Genomic DNA, 21,669 nt, shown 5'->3' on the forward strand with positions numbered 1-21,669 from the left:
TGAGCCACACCAGCCAGGGCCTCCACTGGTTTTTACAGCTAGAAGTTATGGGGTATTATCTTTTTGGTATCATCTTTTGGCCGGGTGGTCTGGACTGGGGCTGGGATCCCTCACTCCTGAGGTACGCCTCCCAATTTTTAACTACCACACATGAATGTGGGACCACCCAGTCCACATTCCTTGCCTCTTTGCACCTTTCCATGTCTCCAACTCTCCTATCCATCTGGATGAATGTTGCTTCTTTAAACCCTTAGTTGTCAGATTTCCATGAAGCTTGATGTTCTAATGAATATGGGTGATATTTGTTTTATAGTTTGGTTATAATTTTGCTGTGGTTGTGTGGGGTGGCGAAGTGTGTTTATCTACACCTGTATCTTGACTAGAAGTCTCATGTTTTAATTTTAAACTCATCCGAGCAGAAGAAAAATTCAAAAGAATTCTAAGCTGTTTGGGGAGTATTGAAGATTTCTGCTTTCAGAGAAACTAACAAAACTTTTTCAATGGGCCTTGGACCACAGAAAGTTCTTCCTCCTCATTGGAAAGTTGGCCATGTTGCTTGCATTTCATCTTCACTTCCTGAAATAGTGGTGGAGCTGTAAGAGTTGGTGGGTTTCTTTTAGCAGTATCCATAATGCTCTATGTAGGACCTTGAATCAAAAGATGTACCTTAGTGTCATGGTAAAAAATATCTACAATGTAATGTATCTAAACTGGTCATGAATTCTTCCCAGTTAAATTGCTCTGAGAAAGTTTCTCTCACTCTCTGTCTCTGTCTCTCTCCCTTCTGAGCACACATACAACTTATGCATGTAGTTCAATCATATAATTTAAGATTTGTTCTTGGTTCCCAGAAAAAAAAAAGCTGAAGGAATTCATCACCACCAAACCAGTATTACAAGAAATGTTAAAGGGACTTCTCTAAGAAGAAGAAAAAAATTTAAAAATTTATGAATAAGAAAATGTTGCAAAGAAAAAAATGATCACTGACAAAGGTCAACATATAATAAAAGCAGTGTGTCAACTAACACTAAAGCTAATACAAAGGTTAAAAGGCAAATGTAAAAATATCACATGTAATTACAACAGTAAATTAAGGGATACACACATGCCCAAAAGAAGTAAAAAACAATGGTAAAAACATAAACATGGAGGGTTGAGTAAAAATTGTAGTGACTTTAGAATGTGTTTGAACTTAAGTTACCACTAACTTAAATCAGACTGCTATAAACAGTTTTGTATATATGAAGCACATGGTAACCACAAACCCAAAATCTATGAGAGATAACAGAGGAAATAAAGAAAAAGAAATCCAAACACAACACTACAGAAAATCATCAACATATGAGAAGAGAGCAAGAAAACAAAAAAGGAACAGAGAGGAATTACAAAAACAATCAGAAAACAAATAATAAAATGGCAATAACTACATACTTATCAATAATTACTTTAAATATAAATGGATTAAACATTCCAATGAGAAGACAAATAGATAAGAAGCTGTGGTACATATATACAGTGGAATACTAGCCATAAAAAGATGGAAATACTACCATTTGTAACAACAAGGACAGACCTACAGGCTGTTATGCTAAGTGAAATAAGTTAGAGAAGGGCACATACCATATGATTCTACATTTATATTCACATTTGTGGAACAAAATAAACTAACAAAGAAACTCCTAGATACACAGAACAAACTGATGGTTGCCAAATGGGTGGGTGGTTGGGGCACTGGGTGGAGAAGGTGAAGAGATTAAGAAGTACAATTGGTAATTACAGAACACTCAGGGGGATGTAAAGTACAGCTTAGGAAATACTGTCAACAATATTGTACTAACCATATGTGGTATCGGTGAGGCGCAATACTTATTGGGGAGTCACTTTGTAAGTCATACAAATGTCTAACCACTCTGCTGTGCACCTGAAACTAATGGAATATTGAATGTCAACTGTAATCGAACAATAAAAAAACTTTTAAAGGATTTGTTCTTTGGAAAGTCAGTGGACTCTGTGTTAATAGACAAGGTCTTTTCCAGTCAAAATTTCTTCAAAAGGTTGAGGTCAGGACTAGGCTCTGATAAATTTAGTGACCTTCACAACAGCGGACAAGACTCCTTTTAATGTTTCTGGCACAGACCAATTCCTGCTGACGCTGAGAACAATGAGTCATGACAATGTGTGGAGCACTTTCAGCAAAGCAGTCCAACTAAACACACTACTAAACTTCTAAGGTGCTCTCCATCTTTGCCCAGGAAACCAAAACTTTCTGTCCACATGAAATTTTCTTTGACAAAGACATTTTTTTCACTATTTGGAAAATGACAATGGTTTGTCCAATTTCCAAAAGAGAGTTAGAAAAATTGGAATATTTTTTCTTTTTTAAAATATATACATTTTAAAGATTTTATTTATTTATCTTTAGAGGGGAAGAGAAAGAGAGAGAGAGAGAGAAACATCAATGTATGGTTGCCTTTCGTGCGTCCCCTGCTGGGAACTGGCCTGCAGGGAACCGGCCTGCAACCCAGGCATGTGCCCTGACTGGGAATCGAACCACGACTGTCTGGTTTGCAGGTCTGCGGAAATATTTTTTTAATGGTGCCAGAGGACAAATAAAGAATGATAATGAAGAGCTAGTTATAATGAAAGGCATCACCTGTTTTATTTAATTCTTTGCCTGTTGAAGGAAAGTGGTTTAGCAGCCGGTTTAGGGACCTGCTTCCAGACATTGGAAGACATCAGTGACAGTGAAGGGGACCTTTTGAAATTTGTATGGCTTCGGTTTTCTTCCTTTGCCCCAAGCTGTAAATCAGTTCAAGTATTTCCAAGGTACACAGGTTCACTAATTTTTCTACGATTTTTTTGTCCTTTTTGGCTTGACACACACACAAAAAAGATAGCTACACTTTAAGGTTGCCCCAAAATGTGTTGTGCAAGTCCAATTTTGTTAAAGTTGTAGCCTTTTAACGAACTATAGAAATGATCCCTGAGAGCATAGTCTAAAAGCTGCAGCCTTTTAAAATCAAGTCTTTTCTTATGAAATAATTTATATAAGTCCAGCTATTTTCCTTAAAATAATTTTTAAATTATAGCATATTTTAAACATACCAAATTCCAGAAAATAATATAACAAATAGCATAGGTATCTCCCACCCGAGATTTAACAAATGTTAAACACTTTGCAACATTTTTCTTAGATCTCTTTCTTTTTAAAGAAATAAAACATAGCCCTGGCTGGTGTAGCTCAGTGGATTGAGCACGAGCCTGTGAAGCAAAGGGTCGCCGGTTCGATTCCCAGTCAGGGCACATGCCTGGGTTGCAGGCCAGGTCCCCAGGAGAGGGGACACATGAGAGGCAACCACACATTGATGTTTCTCTCCCACTCTTTCTCTTTCCCTTCCCCTCTCTCTAAAAATAAATAAAATATTTAAAAAAAGAAATAAAACATAAATAACAGCAACATTACAGCTCTTTTAATCTTCTTTCTTCATTGTCCTCAGAAATAACTAATAAGATGAATTTGGCATGTTTGTGTTTGTATTAGAAAAATATGTATCTGTGAAAAAATATATTATACATTTTAGAAAATTATGTGAATCTCTCATTTTACTTATCTATTTGAATTGTTTTTATGATGTTTCTGGGGTGCTGTAAATGTTCCATTGTACTTATAAGCTATAATTTATATATCCGCTCTGCTGCTAACTACAGGTAGTTTTTTTTCATTATTTCACTATTAAAATCAATGCTGTGTGGATGGACCTACAGGGTATTATGCTAAAGGAAATAAGATAAAAACAAATGCCATATAATTTCACTTATTGATAGAATCTGAAAAACAAAGTAAATGAACAAGCAGAGTAGAGAGAGACATAGATACAGAGAACATTTTGACTGTTGCCAGATGAGAGGGGGTTTGGGACGATGGGAGAAAGAGATGAAGGGAATAACAAGTACAAATTGGTAGTTACCGAATAGTCATGGGGTGGAAAGTACAGCCTAGGGAATATAGTCAATAATATTGAAATAACTATGTACAGTGTCAGATGGGCACTAGATTTATCAGGGTGATCATTTCATGAATTATATAAATGTCTAACCACTGGGTTGTACACGCGAAACCAATATAATAATGTACATCAAGTAGAATTAGAAAAAAATACTAAAAATCAATCCGTACTGCAATAATCATTCATTTTCATGTGCCCCTGTGTGCATGTCAGAGTTCCCGGAGGGCAGACACCTAAGACTGCAGTTGCTGGCTTATCAGGAAATCACATCTTCAGCCTAACCTCTTGCAGGTAAAATCTCCTTTAGGTAAAAAGAGAAACATTGTGCCTCCCTTGCTCTCCACACTGGGACACTAAATGTTGAGAGGTAGGCAGGGCCTGCACAGACCAGTTTTCCCACTCTCAGGACACGGAGACTGGAGACCTACAATTCACTGACGACACTGAGCACCTGGGGTTAGAAGAGGCCCGGGGGATTCCAGGCGGAGTCCCACGAGGTTGCTAGAGGGACTGAAGATAATTCTTTCAGGAATTTTGAGGGTGAACACAAACAGAGAAATAGGACATTGACCAGACTGGATTCTAAAGTCAAGGGTAGTTTTCTGTTGTTTTATTTTGTTTTCCTAAGAGGGTGTAGTAGCCAGAATAATGTCCTCCAAAGAGTTCCAGGCCCCAAATCCTGGGAAGTGTGAATATATTAAATTATATGAAAAGGGGAATTAAGGTTGAAGATGGAATTAAGGTTGCTAATCAGTTGACTTTAAAATAGATTATCCTAAATTATCCAGGTGGTCCCAATGTAACATAAAAGAAAAACCACAGGCCCAAAATGTCATTACTTGTACCGAAAGCCCATGATCCCAAACTTGGATTTAACACTTAACCCTAATTGCAGCGTTGACCTTTTCCAGAAACGTAATCTTAACTACTCTGGAATTCTCTAGTCAGCTCGATGACGTTATCTGTCACGAGGGCCATCTACATTCCCCAAAACCGGAGGCAAACTGCAAGATAAAATCCTTCTTCCTGTTCTCCTGGACCAAAGCAAATACCCTGGCCTAAAAATAATCCTTTCTTTTGCTGATAGCTTCGTTGCCTCGCCCTTCTTTTCTATAGAAACCTTAAATTTTGTACAAAGCCTCAAAACACCCTTTTGGTTTCTAGATGGGATGCTACCTGATTTAGGAATCGCTTAAAAGAAACAATTGTGCTTCAAATGCACTCACATGAATTTAGTAGTAATCACAAGGATACGTAAAAGTGGAAAAGGGGGGCAGAGAGAGAATCAGAGGGATTTGTGATTATGGAAGAAAGGCACAGTGAGGACAAAGAGATGTGACAGTGCTTGCTTTGAAAATGAGGGAAGAAGGCCATGAGCTGAGAAGGGTGGGTGGCTCCTAGAGGCTGGAGAAGGCAAAGAAATGGGTTCTTCCTGAGGCTTCTAGAAAGGAGCCGCAGGCCTGCAGGCCCCTGGACGGTGGCTCCGGGTGACCAGTGCTGGGCTTCTAGCAACAGAACTGGAAGATGATAAAGTTGTATTGTTTAAGGCCCTATGTCTGTGGAAATTTGTTACAGTACTAAGTAGAAAACTAATACAGAGGGAATTACAAGAATTGATTTGTAGGTTGAAAGGAATGATTTCCTAGAGAAGAAATAGATTACGAACGAGAGGAGAGCAAAGCCCTTTACAGAGGAAACAGAACAGATGGCAGGCCTGCCTTTGAGAGGAGAGAGAACTTTCCAAGTAAGAAGGCAGAGAGTAGGTCCAGATATAGGAAAGTGGGTACAGTCGCCTTAGGAATTTTTATAATGCTTATGGCTTATTTCAATTTGTTAACGTTTATAACTGAAAAAAATTTGATTAGCCCTGGCTGATGTGACGCAGTGTGTTGAGTGCTGGCCTGTGGACAGAAAGGTCACTGGTTGGATTCCCAGTCAGGTCACGTGCCTGGGTTGTGAGCCAGGTTCCTGGTTGGGCACATGAAGAGGCAACTGATTGATGTGTCTCTCTGTCTCTTTCCCCCTTCCTTCTCCTCTCTCTAAAAGCAAAAATCAAATAAAACACAACAATAAATTTTTATTATAAATATTTATTTTCTTATCTATTCGTTTTCTTAAGGAAGACTGTATAAGTGCTGGGCGTCACAAAACCTACATCCTTTACATGACAGGCCATTAATCTGGCAAAGATTCCCAGCAATCAAATGAAAACAGGGAAAGCTCACTAGCTAAATAACATATAGTTTTACTGCGATTTAAAAAAAAGTGCCCTGACTGGTGTGGTTCAGTTGGTTGGGTGTTGTCCCACACCAAAAACATGTCACTGGTTCGATTCCTGGTCAGGGCACATGCCTAGGTTGTAGTCAGTGCCAGGTTGGAACTCATTAATACTTCTCTCTCACACTGATGTTTCTCTCCCTCTCTCGCTCCCTCCCTTCCTCTCTCTCTAAAATAAGTAAAATCTTAAAAAAAACAGTAACAAAAGAGAAATAGAACTATTTTTAATATTAATGTTCCTAGGTTTTCAATGATAAGAACATTATGTAATGTAATGGTGCACATCTTCAGAACAGTCTATAGAAAATACATTTCATAGAGCTCTTTCTAACAGTGCCGATTAATAAGGGGCTTATGATTTCATTCAATGAGAAGGAAAATAAGATGCAGTGGTCACTACTAACCTGGCTTCATCACAGATTACATTTCCAAGTATTTGGAAATCTGCAAAACTGATGGATTGGCCTTCCCGTTAAACTTTACAGACAAGAACACATTCTATCTGTACTCCCTCGAGTAACTTCACTAAAACTGAAGTAAAGTGATAAACCAACAATAACAAAGAGGGTGGGAGATGAGAAGAAAATTTTGGAAGATGAAAGATGGAAAACGGGTAGACTTGAGCAGAGCAGACAAAGATGAATTCTCACCACCTGCAGGAGGCAAGATGAAAAGAGGTAATTCTTTTTACCTTGAAGAGCCCTACGAAGAAGGTCCAGATACTGGAGGCAGTAACACATACTCTGCATACCCTGAAAGGGAGCAAAGGGTGGGGGTGAAAACTGAACAACTAGTTGAAAACCAACCTAAGGACAAATTAGATGATTGAATGTGTTCTTCAAGGCTCAATAGCAAGGAGGTTGTTGAGAGGAGAAAAGTTTGAGTGTAAATTTGTGACTGGTATATAGAAAAACAAGCCAACAATATAAAAAATTGCAAGTTTTAATTGTGGAAAAAATAGATAGTTGGGTAACAAGAAAACAGATGCTAAAAAACAAAAGAATTCAATTATAGTGCATTGTATCGCTCAGCTGTGAACAATATTTGAATCATCATAACAGTATAAACATTTACTGTTTATTTAATAAAAATCATGATATATCAGAGTTTAGGAGTAAGAAAAGTGTATGTATGGTTAGTGTAAAACAGCTAAATTTTCTTCTGTATTAGGAGCTCAGTAAAGATGTCTAAAAATAGTAAAATCAATAAGTAGACACTAGATAAAGCCATTAAAAATAAATATGAAGATCTATATTGGCAGAAACAGTTAAGAGTTCAAAGTCCTGGAAGGGTTTGGGAGTGGAAAGGGTAGGTTGCTGTCTTTTGCTATAATCCTGGTAGAATGAAAGTATTTAACTTTTAAAACAGTGTACATGAATTCTTTGTATTTTAGAGAGTGAGTTGCATATGGTCAGAAATATTTGCATTGCAGGCAAAATAGCTATTTCTCAATATCCTATTACTTCAACACATATAAGTAGGCTGTTTCACATCATAGCTAATCGACTACCTGGAAAACATTAAGTAAGATTTACATTTAGAATAAATTTCACTGTGACATATTAAAAAGAATATATTTGTTTTGTTAGCATCCTATTTCCCTTTATTATTAAGGCAAGTGAGTCATCAAAATTAGTTATTTTAGGCTAGCTCAGGGCTTCTCAACTGGGAAATATTTTGCCCCCCTCCCTGTATCCCCCAAACATTTGGCAAAGTTACAACCAGGGCTGGGGGGCAGTTACTGGCATCTAATAGATAGAAGCCAAGGGCGCTGCTAAACATCCCACAATGGACAACTCCCCAAACAAAGAATTATCTAGTCCTCAATGTCAATAGTGATGCGGTTGAGAAACCAAGCTCTGAGTCTCTGAAGATTACTTCATCAGAACACTATATACTTAAAGATTGATGATAGGCAAACATTTTGCAATTTAGGACTGACTCAGCTATATATCTTGGTGCAATGTTGGAAGGAGTCTGGCTGTGAAATACATGTTTGGGGACGTTGCGAATGGTAAGGTAAAGACAAAGGTATAATACATGATAACAATAATAATATATAGTGCTTTGTACCTCAACAATCTCTTTCATCCATGGTTCCTAGGATACTTTATAGACTAGTAATAACTACTTTGGTACGAATGTACTACCTTTTATCTAAGGATCTCAAGCACTTTCACAACACTCTCACAATGTAGGAAGTATTATTATCCCCATTTTATATGCAAGTAAACAGAGGCACAAATGTTAAGCAACTCACTCAAAGCCACACAAGTCAGTCATAGCCAGCATTCTGGCTAATCACACAGAGCCTATTAATATTAAGAGAACTGGTCTAAGAGATGCAGTAACAAATTTATGTGGCATAAGTATTATCCTAGTTCATTCAGCCAATTGGTTTCAAGTTTATATTTCATATTTATCACCTTATGTTTTTGCCTAAGTCCCCCCAAACTTCCCAACATCTCAAAGACCCAGGACTCTGCTTGATACCCTATTAATAAGGGACTGTAGTTACTGAGTGCCTTTCTTTTCTTTTTTAAAAAGATTTTGTTTATTTTTAGAGAGAGGTGAAAGGAGAGAGAGAGGTAGAGAAACATCAATGTGTGGTTGCCTCTTGTGTGCCCCCTACTGGGGACCTGGCCCACAACCCAGGCATGTGCCCTGACTGGGAATTGAACCTGTGACCCTTTGGTTCACAGGCCTGCACTCAGTCCACTGAGCCACACCAGCCAGGGCACTGAGTGCCTTTCTTGAACCAAGCACACTTAACACACATTGTCCATTCTTAAAACAGCTTTAAAAATATATGCTGTTATTGCTGATTTTTATAGTAAAGAAAATTTCAGAGAATTTAAATAACATGCCTGAGACCTTTCAGCTACTTATGTTTGCATCCAAGCAGACTATATTCTCTTTCCACTGTATCCTGCAGCCCCTCCAAGCATATTAGTGTGAACCTGGTTAAAGCCCAACCTTTTGTCTCCTCTCCTAAAACTCAGAAAACAAATTAATGAATCTATAATGAAAAATTTCAAGGGGTGCACCCAGGTTGGTAGCAGCCAGGCTCAGCCTTTTATACCCATTCCCAAGGAAGTCCTCTAATTTTCTAAGGATTTTTAAAGAACTCCTTCTTGGTTCCTCATACATTCACCCCAACAGCCAGACCAAAGCCCAGATCCGTGTGTTTCCTTGTGAGAAATAAATAGCAAGTGAATCATCTTCTCCTGTTCTCATTTCTGTGGCAGGAGCACACTGACTGCCCACCCACCATGTGTCACCTGGGCCAAAGAGGCATACTCAATAGGAAGAAAGATTGATGTTAAGTAAGAGTGTGACTCAGGGCGCAACTGCTTTTCACAAAATGGTAATCTGACATTTGTGTCCTAAGACTGTGATGTGCCTTGGATACAGTGAGCTCAGGCTCCTCAGGTGCCTGTCAGCTGCAGCCCACACAGCCCTGATCCAGAAATCGAAGATGATTTGAACCTGAGAACAAGATTTGCGCTAGGGCGCGTTAAGAAAAATAAAAGACAATCACGGCCCCAGCTCATATCAAATGAGCATCAGTGCAGCGTTAGTACTTTGGTAGGGAGCTTTTGATGCTAAATTCACTATCTGCAAAGAGGAGGTGTAAAGACGGGGTTAAGAAAACTCCAAATAGAATTAAGATAGCCCACGTGGTCGAAATGTTTTTAATTTTCTTTAGTAAGAGGAAGATAATTGTAAACCCTTGATAATTTACTGTCAATTTAAGCCCTTCCTTTTAGGTAACCCTGGCACCAGAAGACTACAAACTTTTCTTACCAGGAGAGTGCTGGGTTTGTTTCAGTTTTCTCTGTTCTCTACCTGCCATCCTAGCACATCTGAAAAGGGGAAGCGAAGAGGAACCGGGACGCAAGCATGTTTTCCCATCCTGGCTAGCCAGGCCCTGAATCATCCCAAGTTGATTGCACTTTCCCCCTCAGCCAGCAGCATTCTAGACTTTCCCTCGAAGATCTGTCTTGTACTTAAAAGGAAGAGTGGTGGGAGAAGGGAGAGGCGGAGAAGAGAAACGGGGTGAAGAGCGAGGAGGGCCGTTCCCGCCCTAGTCGGAGGCGCCGAATGGCCAGACACCGCGAGGCTGCGAGCCCAGGAATGTGCGATCCGAGCGGCGGGCTGGCCCAGGCGCCGCGCACCTGAGCGCCGGGGGCGGGGCGGCAACGGGCAAGACCCCCCCTCCCACCTAGCGCCGCGCCCCTCCGCGCCGTCTCGGCCCTTTCCGCCCGCGCTTCGGCGTCCCTCGGCTCCCCTCCCACCTCTCGCTGCCTCCCTCCCTCCCTCGTCCCTGCCAGCTAGCCGTGCGGAGAGCCGGGACCTCCCGGTGGCGAGTTGGCTGCGGCGCCTTTAGCTCCACCGCTTCGGCTCACCTGGGCGCCGGTTCTAGCCCCACGCCTCGTCTCCCAAACTTCTCCCAGGTAAGGGGTTGTCACACGCGCACCGGTCCCTGCCCGAATCGGCTGGACACCTAGTGTGTACGCGTCCCCCTTCCTCCGCGAGCCGTTCCCAAGGAATGGGAGTGTCGGCGGCGGGTACCCGGACCGGCAGTGTCCGGAGCGAGGGACAGGAGAGGAGACGGGCCGACAGGTGGCGGGGTCTGGCCCGGGGTCCACAGACCGCCGCAGGCCGGGCCCCCGATGCGCTTGGGGCGGGGGGTCGAGGGTGGAGGCAGTCCCTTTCTCCTCCCCTGGAAGGGTGGCTAGCGTCCGGTCCCGCCGCGTAGGTGCGTCGGCGAAACTTTGCAGGTCGGGGACTCCGGAGCCACGCGCCCGCGGGGACAAGTGGGCGCACCTTCGTCCGGGGGCCCGGAGGGGCGCAGCCGCGGGGCAGTCCCTTGGGCCGCGTGAGGACCTCACGCTTCCCTTCCCCGCCCCCTTTTGTGTTCCCATTCAGACCGCGAGCGGCTGGGGGAGCCGCGGCCGCTCCGCGCCTCGGGGTCCTTCGCGTGTACCCTCGGGGCCGCCGGAAGGAAGAGGCGGCGGCGGCCGGAGCCTGAGTGGGCGGCCCGAGGTGTGAGCCCGGCCGGCCCCGGTGGGAATATGGCGACCGGTGGCTACCGGACCAGCAGCGGCAACAGCGGCGGCGGCGGTAGCACCACAGACTTCCTGGAGGAGTGGAAGGCGAAGCGCGAGAAGCTCCGCGCCAAGCAGAACACCCCGGGCCCGGCCGCCCAGGGCGTGGGCAGTTGCGAAGCTGCTGGAAAGCCCCCGCCCGGGTCTCTGGGCACCTCGGGAGCCGCCGCGGCCAGTGAGCTCAACAACAACCTCCCGGGCAGCGCGGCCGCACCTGCCACCCCCGGGGGTGTGAACTACGCGGTGGCCCCCCCGGTGCTGTCCCGGGCGCCCCCAGGCCCGCGGCGGCCCGAAGACGAGATCCCGGCCGGCGCCGCCTGCACCTCCTCTGCCGCACCGCCGGCCCGGGGCGACGAGGAGGAGCGGGACGGCGCCCGGGAGAAAGGCAAGAGCTCGGGTCCCAGTGCTAGAAAAGGCAAGGGGCAGATCGAGAAGAGGAAGCTGCGGGAGAAGCGGCGCTCCACCGGTGTGGTCAACATCCCGGCGGCGGAGGTGAGCCGGGCGGGGACTGCAACCTCACCTGGGGGTGGCGGTTGCTGTCTCCTTGTGTTTCCTCCTGGGAGCTCTCGGGTCTCCGGGGCTCAGGGTTTTCCCACCGTAGCCCGTACCACTTACCGTTTGAGGGTGAGGGTGGCAGAGGGTGATGGAGTTTTACTCTGAACAAATGCTTCTTGGGAAGTTCCCAGAACCCGAAGCAGGGCACGTGCTTTTCAGGCTAAGGTCTCAGACCCAGGATACATTTTTACAGTGGTGGACAGACAACTCCTGGCTCCAGAACTCGCTCACTTAGACTCCTTTTTTTAATGCTCGATCAGTTAGAAAAATTGATTAATGGCGATGATGACATACTCTAGTTTCCCACAAGTCTGTCTTAAGTTATCAGATTGTTTATCTCCTCTTCTGAACAGTGGTTAATAGCACCTGTAAAGGAAACGTGGCCTGAGCACTATCCGAGGCACCTTTATTTTTCAGTGAACCCAAGATGAGTATATCCACATAAATATATGCCCTATTTTATCTATTTCATGTATAACCCAGCCTTCGGAAATAGTGTTCCTCAACACACACACACACACACACACACACCACCACCCCCACCCCCCCCCCCGCTCGCGCGCGCGCGCTCTCTCTCTCTCTTTTCCCTGAGTGATATTTAGGACAATAGGAACTCTGTAGCAACTCAAAATTTGTGCTGAGATGATCTCTCCTTTATTTAAGTATTTGGCCCTGTGTATTCTAGAAAATATTTGTGGTAGGGTTGGGTTTTGTTTGTTTTCGAACAGTGTCAAAACATTTCTGCAGGCAGTAGCGCCTTGCTATTAGAGTGACTGGTAAAACATTTTTACTTAGTGTATAGCTGCACCACTTTACCCGCCACAAAACAATCCTAAACAAGTTTTGGTTACTTTAATAGTAGCTCACGAGTTTTGGGAAGTGATTCCATAACCTTGTTTCATCCAAAGTAGTTGTTCCATCTTTTTCTTATTGGCTCATTGTTTTACCACCTCTTTTTTTCTTTTTTTTAACTTCTGGTCTTCAGTTGCTTCACTGTGACACCAAGAAAATAATAAGAATTTACTTACTTTAATTGTGGTTCAAGTAAAAGCATTGGCAGACATGCCCAGATTTTTAAGTCTTAATATAATTTCTGTACCTGGAAAATCAGTTTTTCTTTGAAGAGTATATTTTTTACGAGTGTTTCAGAGAGATTTTTATCAGCCAGCAAAACTGTCCACTGTGGTTTGCTACTTGTACAAAAGATCTGTTATTCATTAAACTGCTTTAGAAGGAATTCATAAGAGTGGTAATCAAATTTCTAAGGTTATTTTTATTTGTTTAGTTAAAAATATGAAGATTAAGGGGAAACTGAAGACAAGGCTTTGGAAAAACTACATTCCTCAACTTTATTTTTAAAAGTAGCTGAGGGTCCAAATAAAGGAATTTGTCATTTTTAATCTTTTGCTCATTATTCATCTGACAGGAGTCTTATTTTGGGAAATGTATTGGCAGATGTTAAACTTCAGTATTTGGCTGCTTGTGCTAACATTGTTATTTCTCAAATACCTTTATGTTTTTGTTTTTTAACAAGGGTAATGTTTACTAGGGGAAATAAGCATGGTGTATTTTGTGAGATCCTAAGAAACATCCTTTGTTAATACTTCTGCTTTGGGTAAGGAACATAGTGCTGAGAATGTAGATGACTCCCCACTACAATTGAGTCTAATACTCTGGAATGTTTTTCATTTGGGTGTTGGCAACTCCTAAATTTAATCTTCCTTAAAAACAAACAACCCAGGTTGCCATTTTTTTGTCTGTGGAATTTGAACCTTTTTAATTGAATAGGGAATTGAGGACTGCTTGCCTTTTGTGGTTACTATGGCTCTGTTTCATGGTGTAGGACCCAACAAAACATGGTCATGTTTTACCATTGTGTCTAATTAGCAGGCATGCTTCTTGAGGGCCTCCTCCCCATATTTTTGTTTTTTTTTTAAATGACTTCAGTCAGATTATTTTAGTAGTGGTAAAATAAATGGCTCAAAACTTTGAAAGTGAACCTTTTGCCATATCTTTTTTTTTAGAATTTTGTGCCATTCATTTGCATTAGTTTCAACATTCACAAGGCCCATTGCTGTGGAGCTTCTTGTGTAATACTACTTGTAGCACTCCTGTTTTAAAAAGTCACATAATATTTACAGAATTTTCAGGTATGAAATACTATAAAAGCAGAACATCACCAACCTGTCAGTTTTGAAAAGGAGATTTGTATTATGTATAATGTTGTGTAAGACTTGTTTTAAGACCCTATTCCTGACCAAGTTTATAGTAAATTAGCATGTAAATTGTTTGCTTATTTTAGTGGTTAATAAACAGTTCCTTCAAGAAGTATTTTTATTAAATGTGTGTGGCACATTCATTGTGACTTTCATTAACTCATTTTACTAATTACTACTATAAAATTATTGTAAAGGTACCTGACAACAGCTAAAGAGACCAGAAGAGGCTAGGAGGTAGTTTTAGGAAGTAGGTCAAAACCTGAAAGTGGTGAATGAGGGTAAAATACTGGGTTGATACTGCATGTGATGACTGTAATTAAAAAGTACACATATGCAGATGAGATAAACTTGAGTTCTCATTTCCAAAGTTAGAAATGTTTTTAAAACTTTATTTATTCGAAGATTTTATTTATCTTTACAGGGGAAGGGAAGGAGAGAGGGAGAGAAACATCAATGTATGGTTGCCTTTCATGCGTCCCCTCCTGGGAACTGGCCTGCAACCCAGGCATGTGCCCTGACTGGGAATTGAACTGGGATTATCTGGTTTGCAGGCTCGTGCTCAATCCACTGAGCTACACCAGCCAGGGCCTAAAACTTTAAAAAACATTTTTATTGTTTTGTTTTTTGAGGGAATAGCCCGGATTGGATGTTAGATGGGACATAATTCCTGCCAATAATTATTGCGTATGTTTATGAAATCAGTCAGATATTGGCTACATGTTTGTCTTCAAGGTACTATTGTAAGCACTGTGGAGAAAACAAGGAGAGTAATGAAATGAGCAAGAGTGTCATCCAGGAAGAAGGCTAAGTTAACAGTCTAAAAGCCATCTTGACGCTCATAAGTAATTGTTTATTAGAAATATTGTGTGTTTACAAGGGAAAAGACGATTGGGTTGAAAGGCTCCCGAGGGTGAGGGTCTGGATCTCAGGATTATGTTTCTCTACCTATGTACTCACACATACACATATACATAGCTGTTTGTATGAATACAGTATTTTAAATGCCAGAGTTCAGGGGTTCTTAACTGTTGCTGCACATTAATATCATGTGAGGATCTTACAAAAACACTGTCCTCTTCCTCCCTGACCCCCTTATGATTTAGCGGGTCTGGGATGGATCCCAGGCAGTGATACTTTGATAAGCGCTCCATGTGACTGTGGGATGAGTCAGGGTTAAGGACTATTGGGCTGCCGTCTGGGGTACAGAAATGAAGAGGACACAGGCCTTGCCCACAGCAGGCTCTCAAATAATATAGGCAGTTATGCCAAATCAGTGTAAAGTACCACCTATTTCTTGATCAGGGTACCTAACTGAGGGAGGAGGGTGATAGTTGAGGAAGGCTTGCTAGGTAGTTATATAACCCTGTTTATAGAGTGCTTGTAAAAGTTACTGCCATTGATTGGGTTTGCATGAACGGGTTAATAGAGATGGTTACCATAGAAAATAAACTTTCAATAGGTAGGACTCAAATGACACTGAGGTTTTGATTCAACTAGAAGAGTTATCATTGAAACTCATTGGTTTCCTAAAGTATTTTATGTGTTGTCCTAACTAATGTTCACAAGTAATTCCACGTGGTAGTTATATTTACTCTTTTTATCCCCATTTCTGGAGGAGAACACGGAGGCCTAGAGAGTATAAATGACTCAAGGGCACGTGGAAAGTGAATAGGGATAGAGCAGTGTTGGTGCGCCTTTGTGTGTGTGGTGTCTACGGACCAGGGACTTTTGAAGAATTAACCTATTTTACATTGTTTAGCTTATTTCCCTAGACTTTTTAAATAACTTTTTTTAGAGGTGATCTTAAACAATTTAAACATCTAAATGGGGAAAACAGTGCAAGTTAGGAACCGAAAAGAATTTTAGGTCACATTTGTAGGTTCAGTAATTGCTTGTGACCCTGTACAGTTGGCTTGGAAAAATTTCGAATACCAGGCCGTCAGCAAAATAGAAACCTGTTTTTGGCTAGCAGTCAGAAAATGTGGCTGTTTGATTTTTACTTAAGTGACATGTTGCTTCTCTGTCAAGGTGGGGTTTTTCATTTGTTTTTTAATCCTCTACTGGGGATGGATTTTACTGTTTTTAAAGAAAGAGAAAACATTGATTGCCTTCTGCATGCACCCTGGCCAGGAATTGAACCTGTGGACTTTTCGATTTGTGGATGAACCAGAGCCACACACGCTAGGGCTGTCAGGGTGGGGTTTTAACTCTTACTCCATCGTTTGAAAGAGCATTTGATACATAGGAAGCATTTTTAAGTGAACAAAATTTGTTGTAATCACTCAGCATATTTTTGAACATTATGTAGGACAAGTCCTACTTAGTAAAAGGTATAAATCCAGGGAGATTGAGAACTGCCTTTCGGTATGCCTCTTGTGTTATAGACTGTTTACCTTTCTATGTGATGAGTCAGGGGAGGGACTAATAATGACTCAGAGTTGGAAAAATTGGACTTGTGAATAGAATAGATACAACAAACAATGAGGCTGCTTAATAAGATATTAAGCTGGACTTTCCTAAATATTTGAGTTCATTGATGAAGTAAATTGAATTTTAATATTATTGTGATTTGTAATGAGTTGTTTAAGGTGAGGTGCTTTTTCTCATAAAAATAATGATTATGTAATTAAAGAAGATGGCATTTATGGTGTGCTGCTTTAGTGCTAGGCACTGTTCTAAGCACTTGATGCAACAACCCTGTGGGGTAAGTTACTTACTTGCCTGAGGTCATGTATGTGGTAAGAAGCAGAGATGAGATAGTCTGCCTTCAAAGCCTGATGCTTACTAGCCATCTTAAATTTTCCTGTGTTATATACTGTATACTCAGTTGAAGAAATACGAAGATTATCTTAGTAAAGTAAAAAATACTAATATATTGCTATAGAATTTGAAAATAGCTCTTATAAAAGGCAGATGAAGTAGGATTTCTTGGAAAAATTTGAGCAAATAAACATAATAAACATTGGCATTAAAATTCTTATTTAAAATCGTTATTAAACCAGTGGTCTTATTTACACTCTTCATTATTTCTACATTGGTTTTTAGCATCTGTGATGTAGGCCAGAACATAATTATGCTATTTAATGCTGATACATCTTTTTTTAAAAAAGATTTTATTTATGTTTTTAGAGAGGGAGAAAGAGAGGAGAAACATCATTGTGTGGTTGCGTTTTGTGCGCCTCCTACTGGGGACCTGGCCTGCAACCCAGGCATGTACATCAAACCTGAGATCCTTTGCTTTGCAGGCTGGCAGTCAGCCACTGAGCCACACCAGCCAGGGCTGATATGATATCTTATAAGTTTAAAATTATTGGGAAATATTAGAGTTTGAAAGTTTCTAAGTGTTTTTTTTTTCTTTTTAAAAAATGAGATATAGCCCTGGCTGGTGTGGCTCAGTGGCTGAGTGCTGGCCTGTGAACTAAAGGGTTGCTGGTTGATTCCCAGTCAAGGCACATGGTTGGGTTGTGGGCCAGGTCCCCAGTAGGGGGCGCCAAGAGGCAACCACACATAAATGTTTCTCACCCTCCCTTCCCCTCTCTCTAAAAATAAATAAACAAAAATCTTCAAAAAATAAAATAAAAAATGAGATATAATTCACATATCATAAAATTCACCCTTTCAAAGTGTTTGGGGGTTTTTAGTATATTCACAAAGTTGTGCTCTTAAGTGCTTTTATAGTTTCATCTTAATTTTTCATTATGTTCCTAGAACCTGAGGTACCTAAGTTTTAGTTTCCCATTCAATAAAGAGCAGCAGTTTTCAAACCAAGAGAAGCTAGTAAATTAAAATAATTTAGTCAGTTTTTCCTTTATTTCACAGAGCAAATGAAATTAATGGTAGAATCTACTTAGTTTTAAGTTTCTTAAAACTTGGTCACCTACTTACTGGTTTATACGGGAGTTTAGTATAAGGTATTTAATTTAACTGAATGTAATATTTCAATTTATTTAAAACTGTACATATCTTTCATGGAGATCCACAAAGCTCTGCTGTCTAAACCAGCAATTTTCAACCTTTTTCATCTCATAGCACACATTAATTACTAAAATTCTGTGGTGCACCAAAGTATTTTTTGCTGATCTAACAAAAAGTAGGTAAAATTTTTATTGGGTTATGGAAAAATAATAATGGTAGTAATAATCTACTCTTTTTGCTCCAAAGTGACTTTTTAAGAAACAGGTGTCTATACCTGTATAATAAGGATTTCTGGTACCAAGAATTAACCAGTCAGATCCAGCCTTATTATGTGAGGTGACCAATAAGATGCAACTCTGTTATATGCCCTGTGTATGTGGATCAAGACATGTATTCACACTGCAGTGCTGTTGTTGTGTTGGCTGTTACAATATGTCTATTTGCCAGTCTGAGGGAAAAGAGGTCAGTGCCCCTGTCTAAGTGGTCAGGCGTTGCATGTTGTAAAAATTCTTGCTGCACTCTGGTTGAAAATCGCTGTTCTAAACATTTGGGAACTTTGATTCAGAGTACAAATGGGGTTTTAGACCACTAACAGTATTAGTGTATGTTACTTAGGTCATACAGTCCTAAAAGCTGTGTCTGGGTGGGGGAGGTACCACCTGTACCAGTATTTATTTAAAAACTGATTGTTCACATAAAATGCTGATTTCTGAGGTTCATCTTAGTTTGGGGGGTGGGTAAGGGTTACCTGAGACTGTATTTTAACATGTTCTTGAGTAATTCTTGTAAACACTAAGTTTTGGGAAGAACTGACGTGCCCCGTACTGGTTTACTGATATATCTCAAATGAAATTGATACTGATTTTCCAACAGGATTGTTACAAATGAAATATTTGTCAAATATTCTAAAAATGACCAAATGCTAGCTCTGGGAGGCTCAGTTGGTTGGAATGTCGTCCTGTTGCTCCGAAAGGTTGTGGATTTTATCCCTGGTCAGGGCACATACCTAGATTGCGGGTTCGATCCCTGATCTGGGTGTATACGAGAGGCAACCAATTGATGTTTCTCTCTCAGATTGATGTTTCTGTTGCTATCTTTGTTTTTTTTCTTTTTTTCTTATTTTTGTTTGTTTTATGTCTGTTGCTATCTTTCCCCCTTCTGCTCTCTAAAATCAGTGAACGTATCCTCAGGTGACAATTTAAAAAAATGACGGAGTGATAAGTTACAGTTACTGCGTAGGTTACATTGATAGCTGGTTGTTGATGTCTAATGGAAATTTCTTATTGGAATGTAAAGCATTCTATTTTTCCTTCTAGTTAAACTTGAAAGATAACTTTAATAGATAGTATGAGCTACTTGGAAATTCAAAGTACCTTATAAACATTTATGTAATTCATATATTTAGTATAAAATGTTGTCTGCCTTGCTTCTTGTCCAGAATTTGTTAGAAGTTTAGACTACTGAACTAAGCCTCTGACACTTAATGTAAAATTCGAACTTTATTTTCACTTTTACATATCTTTAAGGGGAAGTATATAATTGTATTTATAAATATATTTACTAATTAGCAGTTAAACTTCAGACAGGTTTTGTCTGTCTTATCAGAACGTGTTTTGAAGTGCGGGTTTTTCCTTTTGTTTACGACTTCCACGTATTAATGCCTACGGGCGTCCTTCACTAGCCAGATGATTCTTAACCTGTTTGGGCCCTGACTGGGGAGCCTAGTTGGTTACAGCGTTGTCCCTGTGTGCCAGGGTTGCGGGTTCAGTCTCCATCCAGTTAGGGCACATACAAGAAACAACCAGTGAGTGCCTAAAAGGTTGGAACAAGAAGTTAATGTTTCTCCACCCCCCCTCCCACTCTCTACTAAAAAAAAAGAGTTTGGTTATTGCTGAGGCAACTTTCAGTTTGAATCCAAGGCATCCGTGTTGATAGCTATATACCTATTGGTATAGAATAAAGCCTCAGGCATCCATTACATTCCCTTTATGTTACTTAAAAATTCACCAGGTGACATGTCTTAATGAAATTATAAGAATATTTCATTTTTAAGAGCAGCAAGAATACTTACTTCCAAAATAGAAACGGCTCCAATAAGATCAAAATTTAGTATGTGAGTTGGCTAATGGATATTTATTCTGTGATAGTTGTTAGAAATTTACTGAATTTTATTGGTCACAGTGTACGTTTGTTAAGAAAGAATTATTTTTATTTTTCAATTATAGTTGACATACAATATTATATTAGTTTTAGGCATACAACATAGTGATTAGACATTTGTATAACTTAGGAAGTGATCACCCCAATAAGTCTAGTACTTAATCTGACATCATACATAGTTACTACAATATTATGGACTATATTCTCTATGCTGTACTTTACATCTCTGTGACCACTTTTATAACTGGCAATTTGCACCTCTTAACTTTCCCCCCCTTTTACCTCTCTTCCCAACCCCCCTCCCATCTGGCAACCATCAAAATAATTTCAGTATTGCCCTGGCTGGTGTGTCTCAGTGGGTTGAGCGCTGGCCTGTGAACCAAAGGGTTGCCAGTTCGATTCTTAGTCAAGACACATGCCTGGGTTGCGTGCTGGGTCCCCAGGGAGGGGCTTGTGAGAGGCACCCACCCACTGATGTTTCTTTCCCTCTCTTTCTCCTTCCCTTCCCCTCTCTCTAAACAGAAATAAAATCTAAAATAAAATTCATCAAATTATTTTTATTCATTTTGTTTACATGATGTATCAGATTTATTGATTTGTAGGTATTGAACCAATCTTGCATCCCAAGAATAGGTTTCATCTGATTATAGTGTTACGACGTTTTAAATGTTTTGCTGACTTCAATTTGCTAATATGTTGTTGAGGATTTTTGCATCAGTGTTCATCAGGGATACTGGTCTACAATTTTCTCTGTCCTTTTTTTGTATCTTTTTCTGGTTTTGGTATCAAGATAATGCTGACTTCATAAAAATGACTTTGGGGAGTGCTTCAATTTTGGGGGTAGTATGAGAAGGATAGATATTCTTTGAGTGTTTGGTGAAGTTTGCCTTTGAAGGTGTCTCATCCAGGATGGCTGTTTGTTGGGAGGATTTTTATAACTGATTCAGTTTTGTTGGTTAGCAGTCTGCTCAGATTTTGCTTCTTCCTGATTTAGTTCTTGAAGCTTGTATGTTTCTAGGAATTTTTCCATTTCTTCCAGGTTGTCCATTTGTTGTCCTATCATTGTTCATAGTATTTTCTTGAAGTCCTTTGTATTTCTGTGGTGTTTTACCTCTCCTCGTTCATTTCTGATTTTGTTTAATTTTTTCTTTGTTGTTCTTTTTTTTTGATGAATTTGGTTGTTTATCAGTTTTGTTTCCAAAAATTCAGCTCCTGATTTATTGATCTTTTGTATTTTTCTAGACTCTATTTCACTTATTTCTGCTCTGCTTTTTACTTTCTTTTTTCTATTTATTTTGGACTTTGTTCTTTTTCTAGTTCCTTTAGGTCTAAGGTTAAATTGTTTAATTGAGGTTTTTCTTGTTGTTGTATTGCAATAAATGTACCTCTGAGAACTGCTTTGGCTCTGTCCCATAGATTTGGGGT

At 40.4% G+C, this 21,669-nt stretch overlaps 1 protein-coding gene across 2 annotated transcripts in view; it reads left to right on the forward strand.

Moving 5' to 3' along the window:
• Positions 1–10,648: 10,648 nt before the first annotated feature.
• PAWR (pro-apoptotic WT1 regulator) overlaps positions 10,649–21,669 on the forward strand; it is a 125,672-nt gene continuing 114,651 nt past the window's right edge. For both annotated transcript variants that reach the window (XM_053658767.1, XM_053658768.1), the window contains exons 1-2: positions 10,649–10,741; positions 11,217–11,887. In XM_053658767.1, the coding sequence (XP_053514742.1) occupies positions 11,363–11,887 (525 nt within the window). In that variant the 5' untranslated portion in view covers positions 10,649–10,741; positions 11,217–11,362. The remainder of the gene's footprint in view (positions 10,742–11,216; positions 11,888–21,669) is intronic.

The sequence above is a fragment of the Artibeus jamaicensis genome, unplaced genomic scaffold, assembly GCF_021234435.1.
Source record: "Artibeus jamaicensis isolate MK-2021 breed Jamaican fruit bat unplaced genomic scaffold, CSHL_Jam_final scaffold_584, whole genome shotgun sequence".
In the NCBI taxonomy this organism is placed as follows: domain Eukaryota; kingdom Metazoa; phylum Chordata; class Mammalia; order Chiroptera; family Phyllostomidae; genus Artibeus; species Artibeus jamaicensis.